Here is a 16,345-nt window from a genome sequence, read left to right as displayed (position 1 = left end):
ATTGTTTGACTGTTACATGAGAGGAATGCCATTGGCTAATCCCAACCCCTGAATTGCTTCTACAATGACACAACGAACACAGCAGTATATACTTTAAGTTCGGCCTAGTTTTAAGGCACATGCCTTTTTAAAGCACACTATTGAATAAATTCTTCTTCACATAACATAGTCTGTCTCACCATGGCTGGAGCGTTGACTACGGACAGGTTGTATCCGTAGAGATAAGAAGACCCAAGGGCACTGATGAAGGCTGCGTTCATCAAACATGCTGTGATTGGCTGCTTCTGAAAAGGCAAACAATCATTATGACATAAATCTTTTCTTGGTAAAGTTCTGAAGACATGGTCATCGAGGGACAACGTATATTGTTCAGGATGCAGCCTAACCCAATGCGCCTAATACATAGGCCTGCTGTACAGTGTGTTGACCTACCATAAACATTTAATTTATCATTAGAAATACATTCGGTAATATCTCTAGCAAATAATGATTGAAATTGCCATGGTACAAGTGCACTGGAATATATATTATATATATACACACATTAATTGTATTATCAATATTATACTCATGTTTGAACACTTATCTTGGTTGGTTTTATTTCATTGAAGGATTTGTGTGGATATTATTTCCATCCCCAAAAATGGGCTGTTGCTTTAGATTGTAGTGAATGCTTCACTTCACCTTTCATTTTAACTTAAAGGGTACTACATATTATGAAAAAAACACTTTTTCTGGGATTTGGGGTGTTGTTTTCGGTCTCTGGTGCTACCACACGCATACAAACTTTGAAAAAAGTCTGTACATGATTTTTTGAGTGAGATATGCATTTCTGAAAGTACCCCGCCTACAGTTACCAAACGAGCGAGTCAGTTTCGGCGCCCCCTCCTACGTTGGAAGGGGGCACACTTGAATATCACCTCCCACTTCCCCACTCCCCTCAAATCAGAGCTAAGATTTTGTGGACCAGCGGACGAGCAGCTCTGGCGGGGGGAACTCGGCGGCAGCCCGGCAGCTCAGCTCCGGGAGTACCATCCCTTACTCTGCTGGACTGCCACCGAGGTCCCCCCGCCGGAGCTGCCGGACAGTCTGGAGGAGGAGACATGGAGGAGAAAGGGATTGTACTCCCGGAGCTGAGCTGCCGGACTGCCACCGAGCTACCCCCGCCGGCGGTGTACTCCGGGAGCTGAACTGCCGCCGAAGCTTTCCGGCTGCTCCGGCGGGTGTACTCCGGGAGCTGCACTGCCGCCGAACCTGGCAGGTCCGGCAGGGGGAGCTCGGCGGCAGTCCAGCAGCTCAGCTCCCGGACTACAATCTCTTTCTCCTCCATGTCGCCGTTCATGGACTTCAGAGAGTCAAGGCCAAAGTTATTTACTTGTTGTGGAATTACCAGAGACGTCAGACGCAGTCTTTGGGATTCATAATATCATCCGAGACGCACATAGCTTTTGGCTGTGATATTAGATATAATATTATATAAATACCCATACATAATATTATATTATATTATATTATATTATATTATATTATATTATATAGATATAGAGCTCCAGGAGTCCACAAACGGCAACAATCCCTTCTCCTCCATTCTGTAGTTCAGTCTGACAGCTCATTGGTCAATGGGCAGCAGCTCATTTGCATTAAAGCTACAGACACCAGAAACAGCGCATTCTGAATGGACTGAAACAAAGGGGAATAGCGGTAGGCAAGATTTTTTTTCCTAAAAGCTATTTCCAGCAAACAGCTTCAGGTTTTCTGGACCTCAAATACTATGTTTACTTGTTGGGAAATAACCATAATATGTCTCCTTTAATTTATTTTAAACCGGCTTTCTCTGTTCTGTTCAGTTGTTCTCTTTTACTTCTTAACAGTAAAGCTATTCCTTCCGGAACATATATCTTATAACAGACAATAATATTTCAGGGAACATTTGGTGTTCGGCTTCATTGTATACATTGTTCATTGATCAAATTATTTTTTTGCTGTCAAGCACTGCCTTTTATTTATACCCACATTATATTGTCAACTGACACACACAAAATGAACAGCTGGAGATCAGGGAGGAGAAGTTGCTCAACTTATTCCTCTCTGACTTATGAGGCATCGGACGATGATAAAAATGACAGGGGTCGTCTTTGACTTGCCCCGCTGTGTTATGTTGCAGAATGTGTCGACTGATAGGAGTGTGAACTCCCACGTCGCCATTGGCGACATTCGTCTTTCGCCTCGACACTCCCCCTCCTCCCTCTTTGTAAAGTTTTGTATGTCCGCTTTGGGATGTTTGTCTTATCTCACCAATATAGCACAAGCTGACCTTCCTGGATAGGACACTCTTTTTGTTGTCCTCTTGAGACTTTTCTTTGAGTCTATTCATCAGATGCATGACATTAAGAAGCAGGTCGGGGTGGGCCTCTTTGCACATGGCCATCAATCACCTGTGACATCGCCACTCCTGACCCTTTTTGAGTAACCAAATCAGGCCAATAGGACATTTAATGTTTAATTTCTGCGTGCACAAACTCACTGTGATTTAGAGTTTCAATCAAAGTCTTGCATGAACAGTGTACAGGGTCTATGGATTTTGAACTTTTACCTGCCAGAAAACCAAGGCATAGGTGGGGGATAGGAATGAGAAGCTTTTTTTGCTGTAATAATTTTGGAAAGAAATGTCTCCTCACAGACATGCCTAGGGAGATGGTGGCGGTGAATTCTAACCACGGGCGCACAGCTCATGTCAGGACATTACACATATGTTGATGTTTGAATTGTTGTTTTCCAGTTAATGTTATTAGTAGGCTAAGTTGCCATCTGGAAGTCAATGAACGACCAATGAAGTCAATGAAGGACCACAATCCGAGGGAAACCCATATCACTCATCACACCTCCTAATCAGGGCCGTAGCCATGTACCCATGTTACTTATGGTGCGTTTTCACCGGCGGGTGCGGGTCGGTTCGGTATGCAAGGTTTTGGCACGGTTTGTGTTTCCACAGCTAAAAGTGGGCTGGGTCCGGACTTAGCCGGGATGAGCCGTACTCATCTCGCAGTACTCCTCCATTGGGGTACTGAGACGTCTGAAAGGGTGACGGCTGAAAATGTTGCAGAAAAGTTTGCTGTCCTTGTCTTGTCTTCTTGGACGTGCTACATTGCTCTTTGTTTATTGTGTCGCGTTTTTCTTTTTCCGTGGAATTATTAGCAGGATACACTGTGTCGGGCTGCTATGAGGTCACAATGTTTATGTAGCTGCCGCAGCGATCAAAATCTGGCCCGCCCTACCATAAGGGTACTGTCGACGGTGTAAACGCAAGACATAACCGAGCTTGGCCAAACTCCACTTTCACTACGGGGCAAAGGCGTGCTGGGTCGAACCGCACCCGCCAGTGGAAACGTGCCATTAGCTGACTCCAAATTGGCCCCTAAAAAGCTCCGAACCTCTTTATATCTGGCCAATGTGGTCCTTCCTGAGAGGAAGAGACAGGAAGGGCTTTATGACGTCCACAAAGAAGACAGGAGCCCCCTGCATTCCCTCTCTCCTGTTACTTATAGGTTAAAGTCAACAAGTTAATACTACAGTTAAACACTGCCTGCTTTAATGTATTCCACAATCATATACAGTGGTGTTGTTGCAATTATTATTATTGTTTTGTCTGTCACATACCATTTATCTGTGTACAATCATTTAAAAATAGTAACTCACTTGTTATAAATTAAAACCCTTAAAACATTTAGAAAATTTCTGTCTTGAGCCCTGCACAATAAGTACTCAGCTGTTCTTCATAGAATCCTGACAATATGCACTTTCTCCTGTTCCTGCACTGCTCTAGCACCCTATCTGGTGCAAGAGCATCTGTCTGGGAGCCCCATCCCAGCTGCTCCAGAGAAGGCCGAGGTGACCTCTCCTGTTGGCCCTTATCACCTGTATGTCTATAAACCCCTGATGAAGCTCTGAGAGTATAGCTCAGGGAGAACAATTGAGAATGAATATGTTTGCACTTGTATTTAAAGTTAGGATTCAGGGGACTATTAGATTCTACAACAAATCCTGATACTTTTTTGTCTAGCATAGATAGATTTTAATAATTAAGATAAATGGACCAGGGCATAAGGTGGGTGTGTAATTATTAATGTTCAGTTTATCCTTATACTATATAGCAGAGGTTGTCAAATTGTCTGGCCTTGGGGCACACAATTTCCCATGGTCATTAATTTGCGACCCACTTTAAACCAAGCAAATTTGTTTCTCGATGACGGGCTAGTAAACACACATACACAATACAATCATAACCTTTTTTAAGCATAAATCAACAAAAATTTCCATCCCTCCATTCAAAGCACATTACTCAAGCATAAAAAAAGTATGAACATCAGCCTGTACTGCTGATCCTGGTGAATAAGTTACAGCATACTGTTACTGCATTATTGTTGACCTAGTAGGCCCTGCTCCATAGCTATAAAACACGCATAGCCTTACCGCACCTTACGTTAGGTATAACGTTAGGTACATTGACCTGACATAACTTCCTGGGAGTTGAATGTTGAGTCTATCAATGCTTTATGTGTTATTCAGATACAAGAGTTTCATTATCCTGTTAGAGTTTCACATAAAATTGATCATGGCATAATTGGTTAAGATATGCATGCAGCACACACTGCTCATGGCTAACTTTAATTTAAAGGGTGGTCTTGCACATTGGGGGAGGAGTATTATGTCTGAAGAACCTCTAAAGACAGTAGCGTGAAATTGCAACACTGTTTACTCTCTCAGACTCGCGTGTATAAAGTCAATTTTTCATCCATTTTCATTAGGAATAAGAAGCTGTTGTGCTCAGGAAAACATTAAACACGGATGGCTATGAGATGGTTATGGTTAGCTATTTAGTGAGACATGGTCATGTTACATACGGTTTAGGATTAGATATGTTTAGGGTCAGGGGATCTGAGGGATGGTGGTGGGGATCCTGGGAATACTTATCAGCAAAGAGTTATCTAAAGTGCAGATATACAGGGCCCAAACTTCAAATGTTTTTAAATCCCTAGCAAGTACAAACACATAACTTCAGAATTTAAATAAACGTTTATCATACCTTGAACTACGAAAAAATATCAAATGTGAAGATAAAAACCCACACTAACCTTTTGCGTGTCGATGTTCGTGACACGTAACTCCTTGCCGCCATTGTTTGTTTGGACAATGTGGGGAATCTCTTGTTTATCCATTAGTTGTGTAGTCAGCATGCTGGAACCAAAAAGAGGAAGCATCGTGTGAGGCTTTATCAACTCAAATGAGCGTATGTGTTGTGAAATGCCTTGTGGGAAGCAAAAACATGTACTTTTATTGGCTGCGATGCTTGATAGTTGGACTCAGTAATTCAAGAAATGGAATTTTGGGTTAGCTTACAGATATTGACTTGAACTAGAAAATGCATTAAAGAGCCATTGAACCCCAAAACCACATATTTTAAGCATGGTCATTTAGGTAATCGATGACGTTTTTTCATTGTGTCTGAAATAAGTCCAAATTTAGAGATAAAGGGGGTAAAATCCTATGTTTTGCCATTCCACCGAAAACACAGTGAACGGTCCACTCTGCTGCGGTCGCAGATAGCGTTCTTTTCGTGAAGTTAGACTTCCTTTTCCAAGGTAGTATGATGCCATGACCAAGGGACAGTGGTGGATTGTGTGGACGTGTGGAGCTCTGCCTGGGCAGCAGTTTACTGTGGTGTCCGCGAGAAGGTTGGGATTTTCGAACACCTATAATTTAACGCTACGGCGTGTGGCAGATTTCATAAACTACATTGCTTATTATAAGGGTCATAAATTGCACAACAAGGCTTTTAAAAAAGTATCATAAAGTTGGCGAGGGTCGTAAATGGGATAACACTGAGTATGAAGTTTAAATATTTGGTAACTGTTGTTTATTATGGAAAGTGAGGGGAAAGGGCAATTGCACTTAATAATAATAATAATAATACATTTAATTTAGAGGCGCCTTTCAAGACACCCAAGGTCACCTTACAGAGCATATAGTCATCATAAATCGTTTAAAAAAAACAAGACATTGTGGAAAAAATAAATAAATAAACATAATATTGCACTTGCATTTTCCTGAATAGTACCATTGTAATCGTTCGTTACACTATGGTTTGCATTGTACAAATCATTTTAAATTTGTATAGCATTGTAATACTATGGCTGTGGGGTTCATTTTGAGTATACTTTCAGAGGTAACAACCCAAATTGGTCCAACTATGTAATCCCACTGTTGTTATGCATATGAAAACAATGATCACATGAACCCATATTGTCGTTGGAAGTGAATAAAGAAACTAGAAGCAAGTGACAAAAGTGCCAACTTAATATGGCACTGCAGTCTCAAACCAAGTTGTTATTTCACAACAGCATTGCAGTATTCCAGAGGATTTACAGACTCAAGTAGTGTGGTTAAACAAATGCAATGTGCACTTCTAAAGCTATGACAATGCGTGAACATTTTTTGGGAGGACTTTTATATGGACAGTCCACAAATGCTACAATTCAAAATACCCTTGACATGTTTTTGCATTTGAAAGAAGAAGAAAAACCGACTTAAACAAATGTTTAAGTCCTTACATATTTCCCTAAAAAACAGTGCAATCCAACTCACCCACACAAAATCCTTTGCATCCAACAGCTACCGAAATGAGTACTGGCACTGCATGAAGACTAATTTGATATGCACACAGTCTAGGTACAAGGTTCTCTCTTACATCACGTGTGCATCCTTAGTACATCCAAGCAGATCAATAAATTAATGTTAAGCAACCATGACAACCTCGATGAGGTATTGCCTTAAATTAAATGGAAATTAATGTTATGCAACCATGACAATCTCGATGAGGTCAAATTCAGTCCATGGTAAATGGACTGAATTTATGTAGCGCTTTTCAGACCTGTGTCCACTCAATTGAAACCTCACTGAAACCAAATAAGGAGGTTGACCTCCTTTTCATAATTCATTGATAATTATTCCCTCCAATTTGACAGAGAATGTGTCTCTCTTCTATTAAGCTTGTTGTTATGCATATAATGGATTGGAGAATTATGATAATATTGTGTATGGTAAATTGTGTCTCTGTGTCATGTGTCTGGGAAATGAAAACCTCCCTCTGCCATCATCATCAACTGGTGCCCAGATGGAGTTCAACACATCCGTACACATCTCGCCACCGGTGTCCCTTCATTACGTCGTCAAGTATCGAAGAACACAACTTGAGTTCAGAGCAGAGTAAAACATTCACAAACTGGTTGGCGGAGACACATAAAACGAAGGTTTTACACCTATTTTCTCTAAATGACAGTATTTTTAGTAAGTTAAAAAACTTTATGTTTAAGCTCATATAAGACATATTACCAATGGTTGGTTGTGTCCAATAAGCCTACACATCCCTTATGAATAATTTTAGAAGACATAAGCTTTCTTATGGAACCGAAAAGAAGCATAGGCCATAGATCGTCTAAAGATGTATTTCCATAATAAAAGCCCTATTTTAACATTTAACCGTGAGATCACTGGTGTGAAAATATATGTTCAATGTAGAACAAATCAACTGCATGAAATTGTGACAGATGTCAATGGGTCTGTTTACGCTCATTGAACTGAGTATTTCTGTCAGGATTCTCGTATGGGCTGTTGTTTTTGTCTCCCCCTACCTGTTGGAGTGTGATAATTCTGGACGTTGTTTATGTTTGTAGCCATGTGTTGGTCATGTGCCCGGAGTAACACCCATGTCCTTATTTGGTCAACTTCCTGCCTTTTGTTTGTTTCCCTCCATTTTTGTCAGTTGACCTGTCTCTCATTTGGTATTGATTGGTGGAGTATTTAAACACTGCCCTTGCTGTTCACTTTGTCAGATCGTCACGGTATGTTCTGTTTGCTACCCGACTGCCACGTGAGTGCGACTATCGTGAAGCTCTTTAAAGAGAAGCTATAGTTTACTGTTCTCCCGGTTTTGAACCCTGCCTGTTTTGGACTAAGTCTTCTGCCTATCGGTTTTGGATCTCTTGCCTGTACCTGTCCGTCTGTATCTGTCTGCCTGCCTGCCTGTTTACGAACCCTGCCTGTACCTGGAATCTGATTGCCCGCTGGACTGTTTGGGAATAAATCCTTTTGATCTGCAATTGATTCCCGTTCTGAGTCGTGACAGTACGATCAAGATGGAATCAGCAGATCTGAATCAGGTGAAGACTGTGCTGGAGAGGCAAGGAGCGCTTCTCGGTAGACATCAAGCCCAGTTTGAGACAGTTGAAAGGTCTCTGGAGGCCATCACAACCAACATCACAGACTTGGCTGCCCAGCCGTAGCAGGTCCAACTGGCCCTGGTGGGGCCACCCCAGCCTCAACTGCCAACACTGCCCGACCCACCCGGCCCATCTGGTAACCCGATCCGAGAGCCCCGACTGACAGCTCCTGCACTTTATGCCAGGGAACCAGGAACCTGCAGATCTTTCCTTTCGCAATGTTCGCTGGTGTTCCAGCTGCAGCCCGCCACCTTTCCGTCGGATCAGTCCCAGGTTGCATATGTCATAACCCTCTTGACGGGCCGTGCAAGAGAGTGGGGAACTGCAGTTTGGGACTCCAACTCCCCAGTCTGTCTCAGCTATCAGGCATTCATAGGTGAGATGAAGAAGGTCTTCGATCGCTCGGTGCATGGGAGAGAGGCCGCCCGAGTGATGTTGCAGATCCGTCAAGGCAAGAGGTCTGCTTATGACTATGCTATAGACTTCCGCACCCTCGCCACCACCAGTGGCTGGAATCCAGATGCCCAGTATGACGCCTTCTTCTACAGACTCTCTGAGGCCATCAAGGATGAGATCGCCGCCCGTGAACTACCTTCCACCTTTGATGACCTTGTTGAGCTTGCCATCCGAGTGGACAAACGCCTGAAGCAGCGCGCCGGGGACTGAGAGTTCCGCCCTCCTCGGAGGTCCCTCTCCCGTCCCTGCCAGTGCCAGCGGACCCCAGCGTACCAGAGCCCATGCAAGTGGACCGTACCCATCTGTCCCCAGCCGAGAGACAGAGAAGAAGGGACACCAATTCTTGCATGTATGGTGATAAACCGGGCCATTACTCCGCCCAATGCCCAGGAAAAGGCAACGCTCACCCGTAGAAGGGGGATTACTGGTGAGCGTCACTCCTCTTCATCCCTCTTCTACCGTCCGTACCCTTGTCCCTGCTGCGCTCATTACAGGAGCTCATACCCACCTCGTGTCTGCACTTATTGACTCGGGTGCGGATGGCAATTTCATGGACACCTCTCTGGCCTCTGAGCTACACCTCGTCCCAGCCCAGCTGAAGACACCCCTGGAGGCAAGAGCACTAACCGGAGTAAGGTTCTCCCAGATAACCCATGTCACGCCCCCGGTGAGTCTACTCATTTCTGGCAATCATCAAGAGAACCTAGTGTTCCATATGTTAGACTCACCGACTGCTCCCATCGTCCTCGGCCGGCCCTGGCTGGTAAAGCACAATCCACATATTGATTGGGCTAGTAACACCATCCTAGGCTGGAGCACATTCTGTCTGAATAACTGTCTTAAGAATGCTCTTACCCCCCTGCCTGCAGTCTCACCAGCCGCAGATGATTCCATGGATCTGTCTGGTACCACCTGAGTACCTGGATCTCAAGGCCGTGTTCAGTAAAGCCCGTGCAACCTCCCTCCCACCACACGACCCTATGACCTGGCCATCGATCTTCTACCTAGTACGTCATCTCCTAGGGGCCGTCTCTATTCCTTGTCTCCTCCCGAAACCGCAGCTATCAACAAATACATCGGTGAATCCTGCTGGTGCCGGGTTTTTCTTCGTAGGGAAGAAGGACAGCGCCCTGCGTCCTTGTATAGAATATAGGGGCCTAAACAACATCACGGTGAAGAAACGCTACCCTCTGCCTTTGATGTCCTCAGCTTTTGAGCTGTTGCAGGGGGCCAAGATTTTTAGCAAGTTGGATCTCCGCATTGCTTACCATCTGGTCCGAGTAAAGGAGGGGGATGAATGGAGGACTGCCTTTAATACTCCTTCAGGTCACCATGAGTATTTAGTCATGCCATTTGGTGTCACCAACTGCCCAGCTGTGTTCCAGGGTCTGATTAATGATGTCCTGAGGGATATGCTTAACAAGTTTGTTTTTGTTTACCTAGATGTCCTGAGGGATATGCTTAGCAAGTTTGTTTTTGTTTACCTAGATGTCATTTTAATTTTTTCTCCGTCGGTTTCCCAGCACTCCCAGCATGTCCGTAGTGTCTTGCAGCGCCATTCGGAGAACCAACTGTTCGTTAAAGTGGAGAAATGTGAATTTCACAAAGAAACTGTTTCCTTCCTGGGGTATGTCATCTCAGCAGGAGGGGTCCAGATGGATGGTCCGAAAGTAAAAGCAGTCACCGACTGGGAGCGTCCAACGTCTAGGCGGGAGCTACAAAGATTCCTGGGATTTGCTAACTTCTACCGGCGGTTCATCCGCAACTATGGTTCAGTGGCTGCTCCCCTAACCACTCTAACCTCCTCAAGGGTGAAATTCTCTTGGACAACAGCTGCCGAAGCAGTGTTCAACAACCTGAAGAGTCGTTTCACATCGGCCCCGATCTTGAGCCAACCCGACCCTGACCATCGTTGAGGTGGATGCCTCAGATGTTGAGGTGGGTGCTATACTTTCTCAGAAAAATGGGGCAGATCAGAAGATCCATCCCTGTGCATTCTACTCCCACAAACTCACTCCCACTGAGCGCAATTACGACATTGGGGACAGAGCTATTGGCAGTAAAATTTGCCCTAGAGGAGTGGCGTCATTGGCTGGAAGGAGCTAAGGAGCCATTTTTGTTATAAATAAATAAATTGCGTTAATCGCGCAATAAAAAAATTAACGCCGTTAAAATTGGTTTGCGTTAACGCCGTTAATAACGCGTTTAACTGACTCTCTGGTCTCTGGTCTCTGTTTTTCTCCGGTTTTAACTTTTGTCTGTCCTACGGACCAGGGTCCAAGGATGGTAAACTGGATGCCCTGTCTCGTCAGTTCCCAGATTCGGCTCCTGCACCTAGCACCGTCCTGTCTCCACAGTGCCTCATAGGAGCTGCAAGATGGGATATTGAGGCCATTGTCCGCACAGCCCTGTCTGGTGAGTCCGGCCCCAGTGCTTGCCCTCCTAACTGTCTTTTTGTACCACAATCCGTCCGCCCCCAGGTCCTGCAATGGGGTCACTCATCCAAGGTGGCCTGTCACCCGGGTGTCAGACGAACCACTGCGTAAATCAAGCAACGCTTATGGTGGCCTGCTATGGAGGGGAGTGTGCGTGAGTTTGTGGAAGCCTGTTCTGTATGTGCCCGGAATAAACCATCAAACCAACCACCTGCCGTCTTACTGCAACCCCTACCAGTACCCAGGAGACCCTGGTCCCACATTGCCCTGGACTTTGTCACTGGTTTGCCAACTTCTCATGGTAACACAACAATCCTCACTATTGTTGATCGCTTTTCCAAATCCGTGCACTTGGTCCCCTTACCCAAGTTACCCTCTGCCAAAGAGACAGCGGATTTACTCGTGCAGCATGTCTTCAGGCTACACGGGCTCCCAGTGGATGTGGTCTCAGACAGAGGTCCCCAGTTCACCTCTAATTTTTGGCGTGCTTTTTGCAACCTTCTCGGTGCTAAAGTCAGTCTGTCCTCAGGTTTTCATCCCCAGTCAAATGGCAAGTCGGAGCGAGCCAACCAGCAGATGGAGACAGCGTTGCTGTGCCTGACGTCACAGGACCCTACAGCCTGGAGCCTTCAGCTGCCATGGGTGGAGTACTCCATGAACTCCTTGCCATCTGCTTCAACTGGTCTGTCACCGTTCCAGTGCTGCCTCAGCTACCAGCCTCCATTGTTCCCGGCCCAGAAGGAGGAGGTTGGGGTTCCCTCAGCACAGACATTCATCCGACGCTGTCGCAGAACGTGGAGGCGGACCCAGAATGAAGAGTCAGGCAGACCGTCGCCGCATCAGGGCTCCCCACTACACCCAGGGGCAGCAGGTGTGGCTTTCCACGCGTGACCTTCCTCTGGAGGTGACTTCCCCAAAATTGAATCTACGCTTCATCGGCCCCTACACCATCTCCAAGGTGGTCCATCCCTCTGCGGTTCGCTTGAACTTCCCTCCTGCCCTCCGCCGCATCCACCCCACCTTCCATGTGTCCCGTGTCAAGCCCTTCCGGTGTAGGCATCCGGGTCCCAACCCCGACCCTAAACCCCCACCACCCCCCAGACTCGTTGATGGGTCTGAGGTTTACACAGTTCGCTGCCTGCTCGACATCCACCGTCAGGGTCGGGGCCACCAGTACCTGGTGGACTGGGAGGGTTACGGCCCTGAAGAGAGGAGCTGGGTCCCTGCCCAGAACATTGTTGACCCCTCGCTCATCAAAGACTTTCACCGTCAGCACACTGCTCCTTCCACGGTCAACGCCAGGAGGCGTTGGTAGAGGAGGGGGTACTGTCAGGATTTTCGTATGGACTGTTGTTTTTTGTCTCCCCTACCTGTTGGAGTGTGATAATTCTGGACTTTGTTCATGTTTGTAGCCATGTGTTGGTCATGTGCCCGGAGTAACACCCATGTCCTTATTTGGGCAACTTCCTGCCTTTTGTTTCCCTCCATTTTCTCTGTTCACCTGTCCCTCATTTGGTATTGATTGGAGTATTTAAACACTGCCCTTTCTGTTGACTTTGTCAGATCATCACGGTATGTGCTGTTTCCTACCTGACTGCCACGTCAGTGCAACTAGCGTGAACCTCTTTAAAGAGAAGCTATAGTTTACTGTTCTTCCCGGTTTTGAACCCTGCCTGTTTTGGACTACGTCTTCTGCCTTTTGGTTTTTGATCTCTTGCCTGTACCTGTCCGTCTGTATCTGTCTGCCTGCCTGCCTGTTTACGAACCCTGCCTGTACCTGGAATCTGATTTGCCCGCGGGACTGTTTAGGAATAAATCCTTTTGATCTGCAATTGATTCCCGTTCTGAGTCGTGACCAGTGGTGTAGTCTATTTTATTGTAGTGGGTATACTGTGATGATTCCCTCCCAGCCTCGTACAAACCCGTCCCACCGGTACGTGTACGTGTGTGGCACTTATGGGATGTCGCACCACACTCACCAACGCAGGGGTCTACAACCCGCTGACCTTTAACGATTATCAACAATCATGTAATGCTGAGTAGGTTTATCAGTTTTAATAACAGTATGAACAAATAGAAGACAAAAATGACAAGTTGTGCTTTGTATATCTATAGTAGCAACAGCACATGCTAAACAAGGACAAAATCTACTCAAAATAATTTAATGAACTGTTTACAACCATGGCTATGAGAAGGAGATGACAGGAGACTAATGTTTCACTTTTTCAATTGCTCTAATTTGAGCTCTTACTGTTGTTATCTAACATACCATACAGTAATTGAATTGTGTAAAAGTGTGAAATTACTGCACCTTAAAAATGACCATGAATTAGCTATACTCTCATTTGCATAGTGATTAACATTATGAATTTAAATTGTGTATACCAACTGTATGTTGGCTGACCTTTACCTAACTTGTTTTCCCTCCACTCTAACCAAGGATGCCTGTTTTTAAATTCCCTAGCCTGACACCCAGCCCGAAAGGCTGGCCAGGGGTTGTCATCTAAAAGTAACAAGGAGATATAAAGTGGGATTAAAACATTGTCTTCTGTTGACTACTTGCTATGTGGTTTACACATTAATATGGGAGGACTGGACACACACACACACACGCACACACACGCGAGAAGGAGCGTGTGTGTGCAGGGGCAGCTTCGCGCTTCATAACCCAAGTGGGTGCTACATATTGGTGGTGGTTAGTGAGGTCCCCCCTTCACTTTAGGCGTCTTTGAGTGTTATTAATTATTATTATTCTTCATGTTTAACCTCTGTTTTCCTTTTATTCCTAGTCTGTTTTACATAGTTTTGAATGATGACTATATGCTCTGTAAGGTGACCTTGGGTGTCTTGAAATGCGCCTCTAAATTAAATGTATTATTATTATTATTATTATAACAGACAGGGCAGAGCGCGAGCGCGCAGGGGGAATTTTATGAATGTGTGAATGTAGGAGATAACTTCCCCTGCTTAGAGTATTTTATTGCAGTTATACCCAACCGATATTTACAAAAAATTAACACAGAAGTGAAAGATCTGTCACAAGACGATTGATACGTATCCGTGCATATTTTTAAGTGGGTATACGCAAATCCTGGTGCGTTCCTAGTGGGTATACGGCGTATACCTGCGTATCACGTAGACTACACCACCGGTCGTGACGATTTCTTTAATTCAATGTAAGCGTTGTATACATTTTCCACATGTTTCATATTTGTTTTAATTTTGGTTACGTCACACGGTGAGTTTCCCAGTATAGGATTGCAACCGAGGAGTGCTGTGTGGCCATTGTTGACTTGCGGTCCATTTTCTTGCATTTATCAGAAACCCAATAATAAATGTGTAGCAATAAAACTGAGCCTGTGGGTTTTCACTCTGTGCCACGCTACACAGACGTTGCTTGTGTTTTTACTCATCCCTGCTAAAATAATAATGAGGCAAGGGCTTGGGGAAAAGGTCATTCTATACCTTAGCTGAAATAACAGGGGGGAAATTACCATGAGAGAGTTTAAAAATATTGCCATACCCCTTCTCCCTCTCTCTGAGGGCAGTAGGGAAACCATGTCATTAATACTGTAAAAACAACAGATGCTCCCTAAACAAAAATAAATCGTGCACCTGTATGATCCAAAATAAACACAATATATTTTGAACTGCCAGGACTTTATAATAATTAGTTTTTTTAAATTCTTATTTCCCATCTAGGATAACATGTTATCTAAACGTTGTGCATCCCCTTAGAGTGTCAAAAAGGTACAAAGAAATTATGAACATTTCTCTTTTCCATTTGCCAAACTGCTACACTACTTAGGAATTCCCCAGTTAGTACCATCCAGTAACCACGACAGTGTCCAGTTACTCTTGACAACCGGTATGCATAAAACCTACCCCCACAACAGCAGCACACATGCGCAGGTCCAGAAAGATTCAAAGCAGAATTATACTCCGGCAAAGCAATACTGTTCCCAAACGCAACAAAGGTTATCGCACTGTAGGCCTACTACGATACTGCATATTTAATAGCCTTGGTAATAAAGGAATATCCTAGAATAGGTTTCTGGTTTCTTGTATGAATTATTGTATGATTGTCTGGGGCAAAAGTGGAGGGTCAGCTTGCTTTCCGATCAAAGACTGCATTATTCAAGTCAACTTATTAGAGGGATCATATTGTTTCAATTACTGCTCGGCAGCTATCCACACTGAAGACATGTGCCACATGTATGGGCATTTGAGGCAAGCTTTAGAAAAAAGCACATTAAAAAAGAACCCATTTACTTCAAAAAAAAAAAAAGAAGGAAGGTCGTGGTTTCGCTGTCATACCTTGAGTCTGTGCGGGAGTGCATGGGTCGGCGTGGCATGTGGTCCCCTGGTGGAGAGGACATCTTCTCAGCGGGTCTCGGGATCCGGATTCTCCTGGACAAACATACAGTGTGTATGTTCCGGTTATGAAAGCCACGTGGGTAATCTGACCCACGCCAGAGGAGGCTGGCTTATTTTCACCGTTACCCCATAAACAGCAATGCATTTCCAGGGTTAGTTGGACCGGTGAGATAGGCATGGGAGGGAACAAACAGGAAGGGGGGGGGGGGGGGGGGGGGGGGGGGGGGGGTAATAATTACAATTATTAGGCCTACAATAAAGTTGTTGAGAGGCAAAACTAATGTTGGCACAAGAACAACGTTTCAGTATCGGGAACCACCTGCGGGGTGTTGTCAGCGCTATAGTTACTGAGTAACCGTTACCTGGAAATACATTGTAACTTGGCAAAAAAATCTATGAGTAGGCCTATCTCAAAGAGATTCTCTCTCACCACAGACACAGCATGTCCATTGCTTTAGCTTTACTGATTTGGAAATGCTTCCTTCAAGTAGGATAAGCAGGCTGTCTCTATCAGCTGCGTTAAACATTAACTTGGGCATTGATTCAGAACTCTTCAACTTTTAGAAAAACATAAACCTTGGTACAACTAGGCCTATTGTAGGCCTAATAACAAATAATTAATAAAACAGCTACTGTTGAATACAACTTACCAAACTCTCGCTCAAGACTGTCACATTCCAGAATGTTTTGCAGGCTTTGTCGGCAAACCACACTAATAGCAAGCCTAAAGTCATGTATTATCACATGAGGAGTGGAGACGGACATAATAAAGCAGTGCATGGGGGCCGGCCGAGGGGCGTC

At 44.8% G+C, this 16,345-nt stretch overlaps 1 protein-coding gene across 2 annotated transcripts in view; it reads right to left on the bottom strand.

Annotated features, from left to right (window-relative positions):
• The window catches only part of slc2a9l2 (solute carrier family 2 member 9, like 2), a 72,372-nt gene extending 56,027 nt beyond the window's left edge, over nucleotides 1-16,345 (bottom strand). Inside the window, exons 1-4 of one of the 2 annotated variants that reach the window (XM_030374470.1) lie at nucleotides 16,195-16,345; nucleotides 15,485-15,577; nucleotides 5,133-5,235; nucleotides 180-284 (exon numbers count right to left, since the gene is read on the bottom strand). In XM_030374470.1, the coding sequence (XP_030230330.1) occupies nucleotides 180-284; nucleotides 5,133-5,235; nucleotides 15,485-15,546 (270 nt within the window). In that variant the 5' untranslated portion in view covers nucleotides 15,547-15,577; nucleotides 16,195-16,345. Of the gene's footprint in view, nucleotides 1-179; nucleotides 285-5,132; nucleotides 5,236-6,642; nucleotides 6,702-15,484; nucleotides 15,578-16,194 lie in introns of those variants that run through there. The other variant, XM_030374471.1, reaches the window with a different exon arrangement.

Source organism: Gadus morhua, chromosome 13 (assembly GCF_902167405.1).
Source record: "Gadus morhua chromosome 13, gadMor3.0, whole genome shotgun sequence".
Taxonomy (NCBI): Eukaryota; Metazoa; Chordata; class Actinopteri; order Gadiformes; family Gadidae; genus Gadus; species Gadus morhua.
Note: the sequence above shows the minus strand (reverse complement) of the source record. Positions and strands in the feature narration are given on the sequence as shown.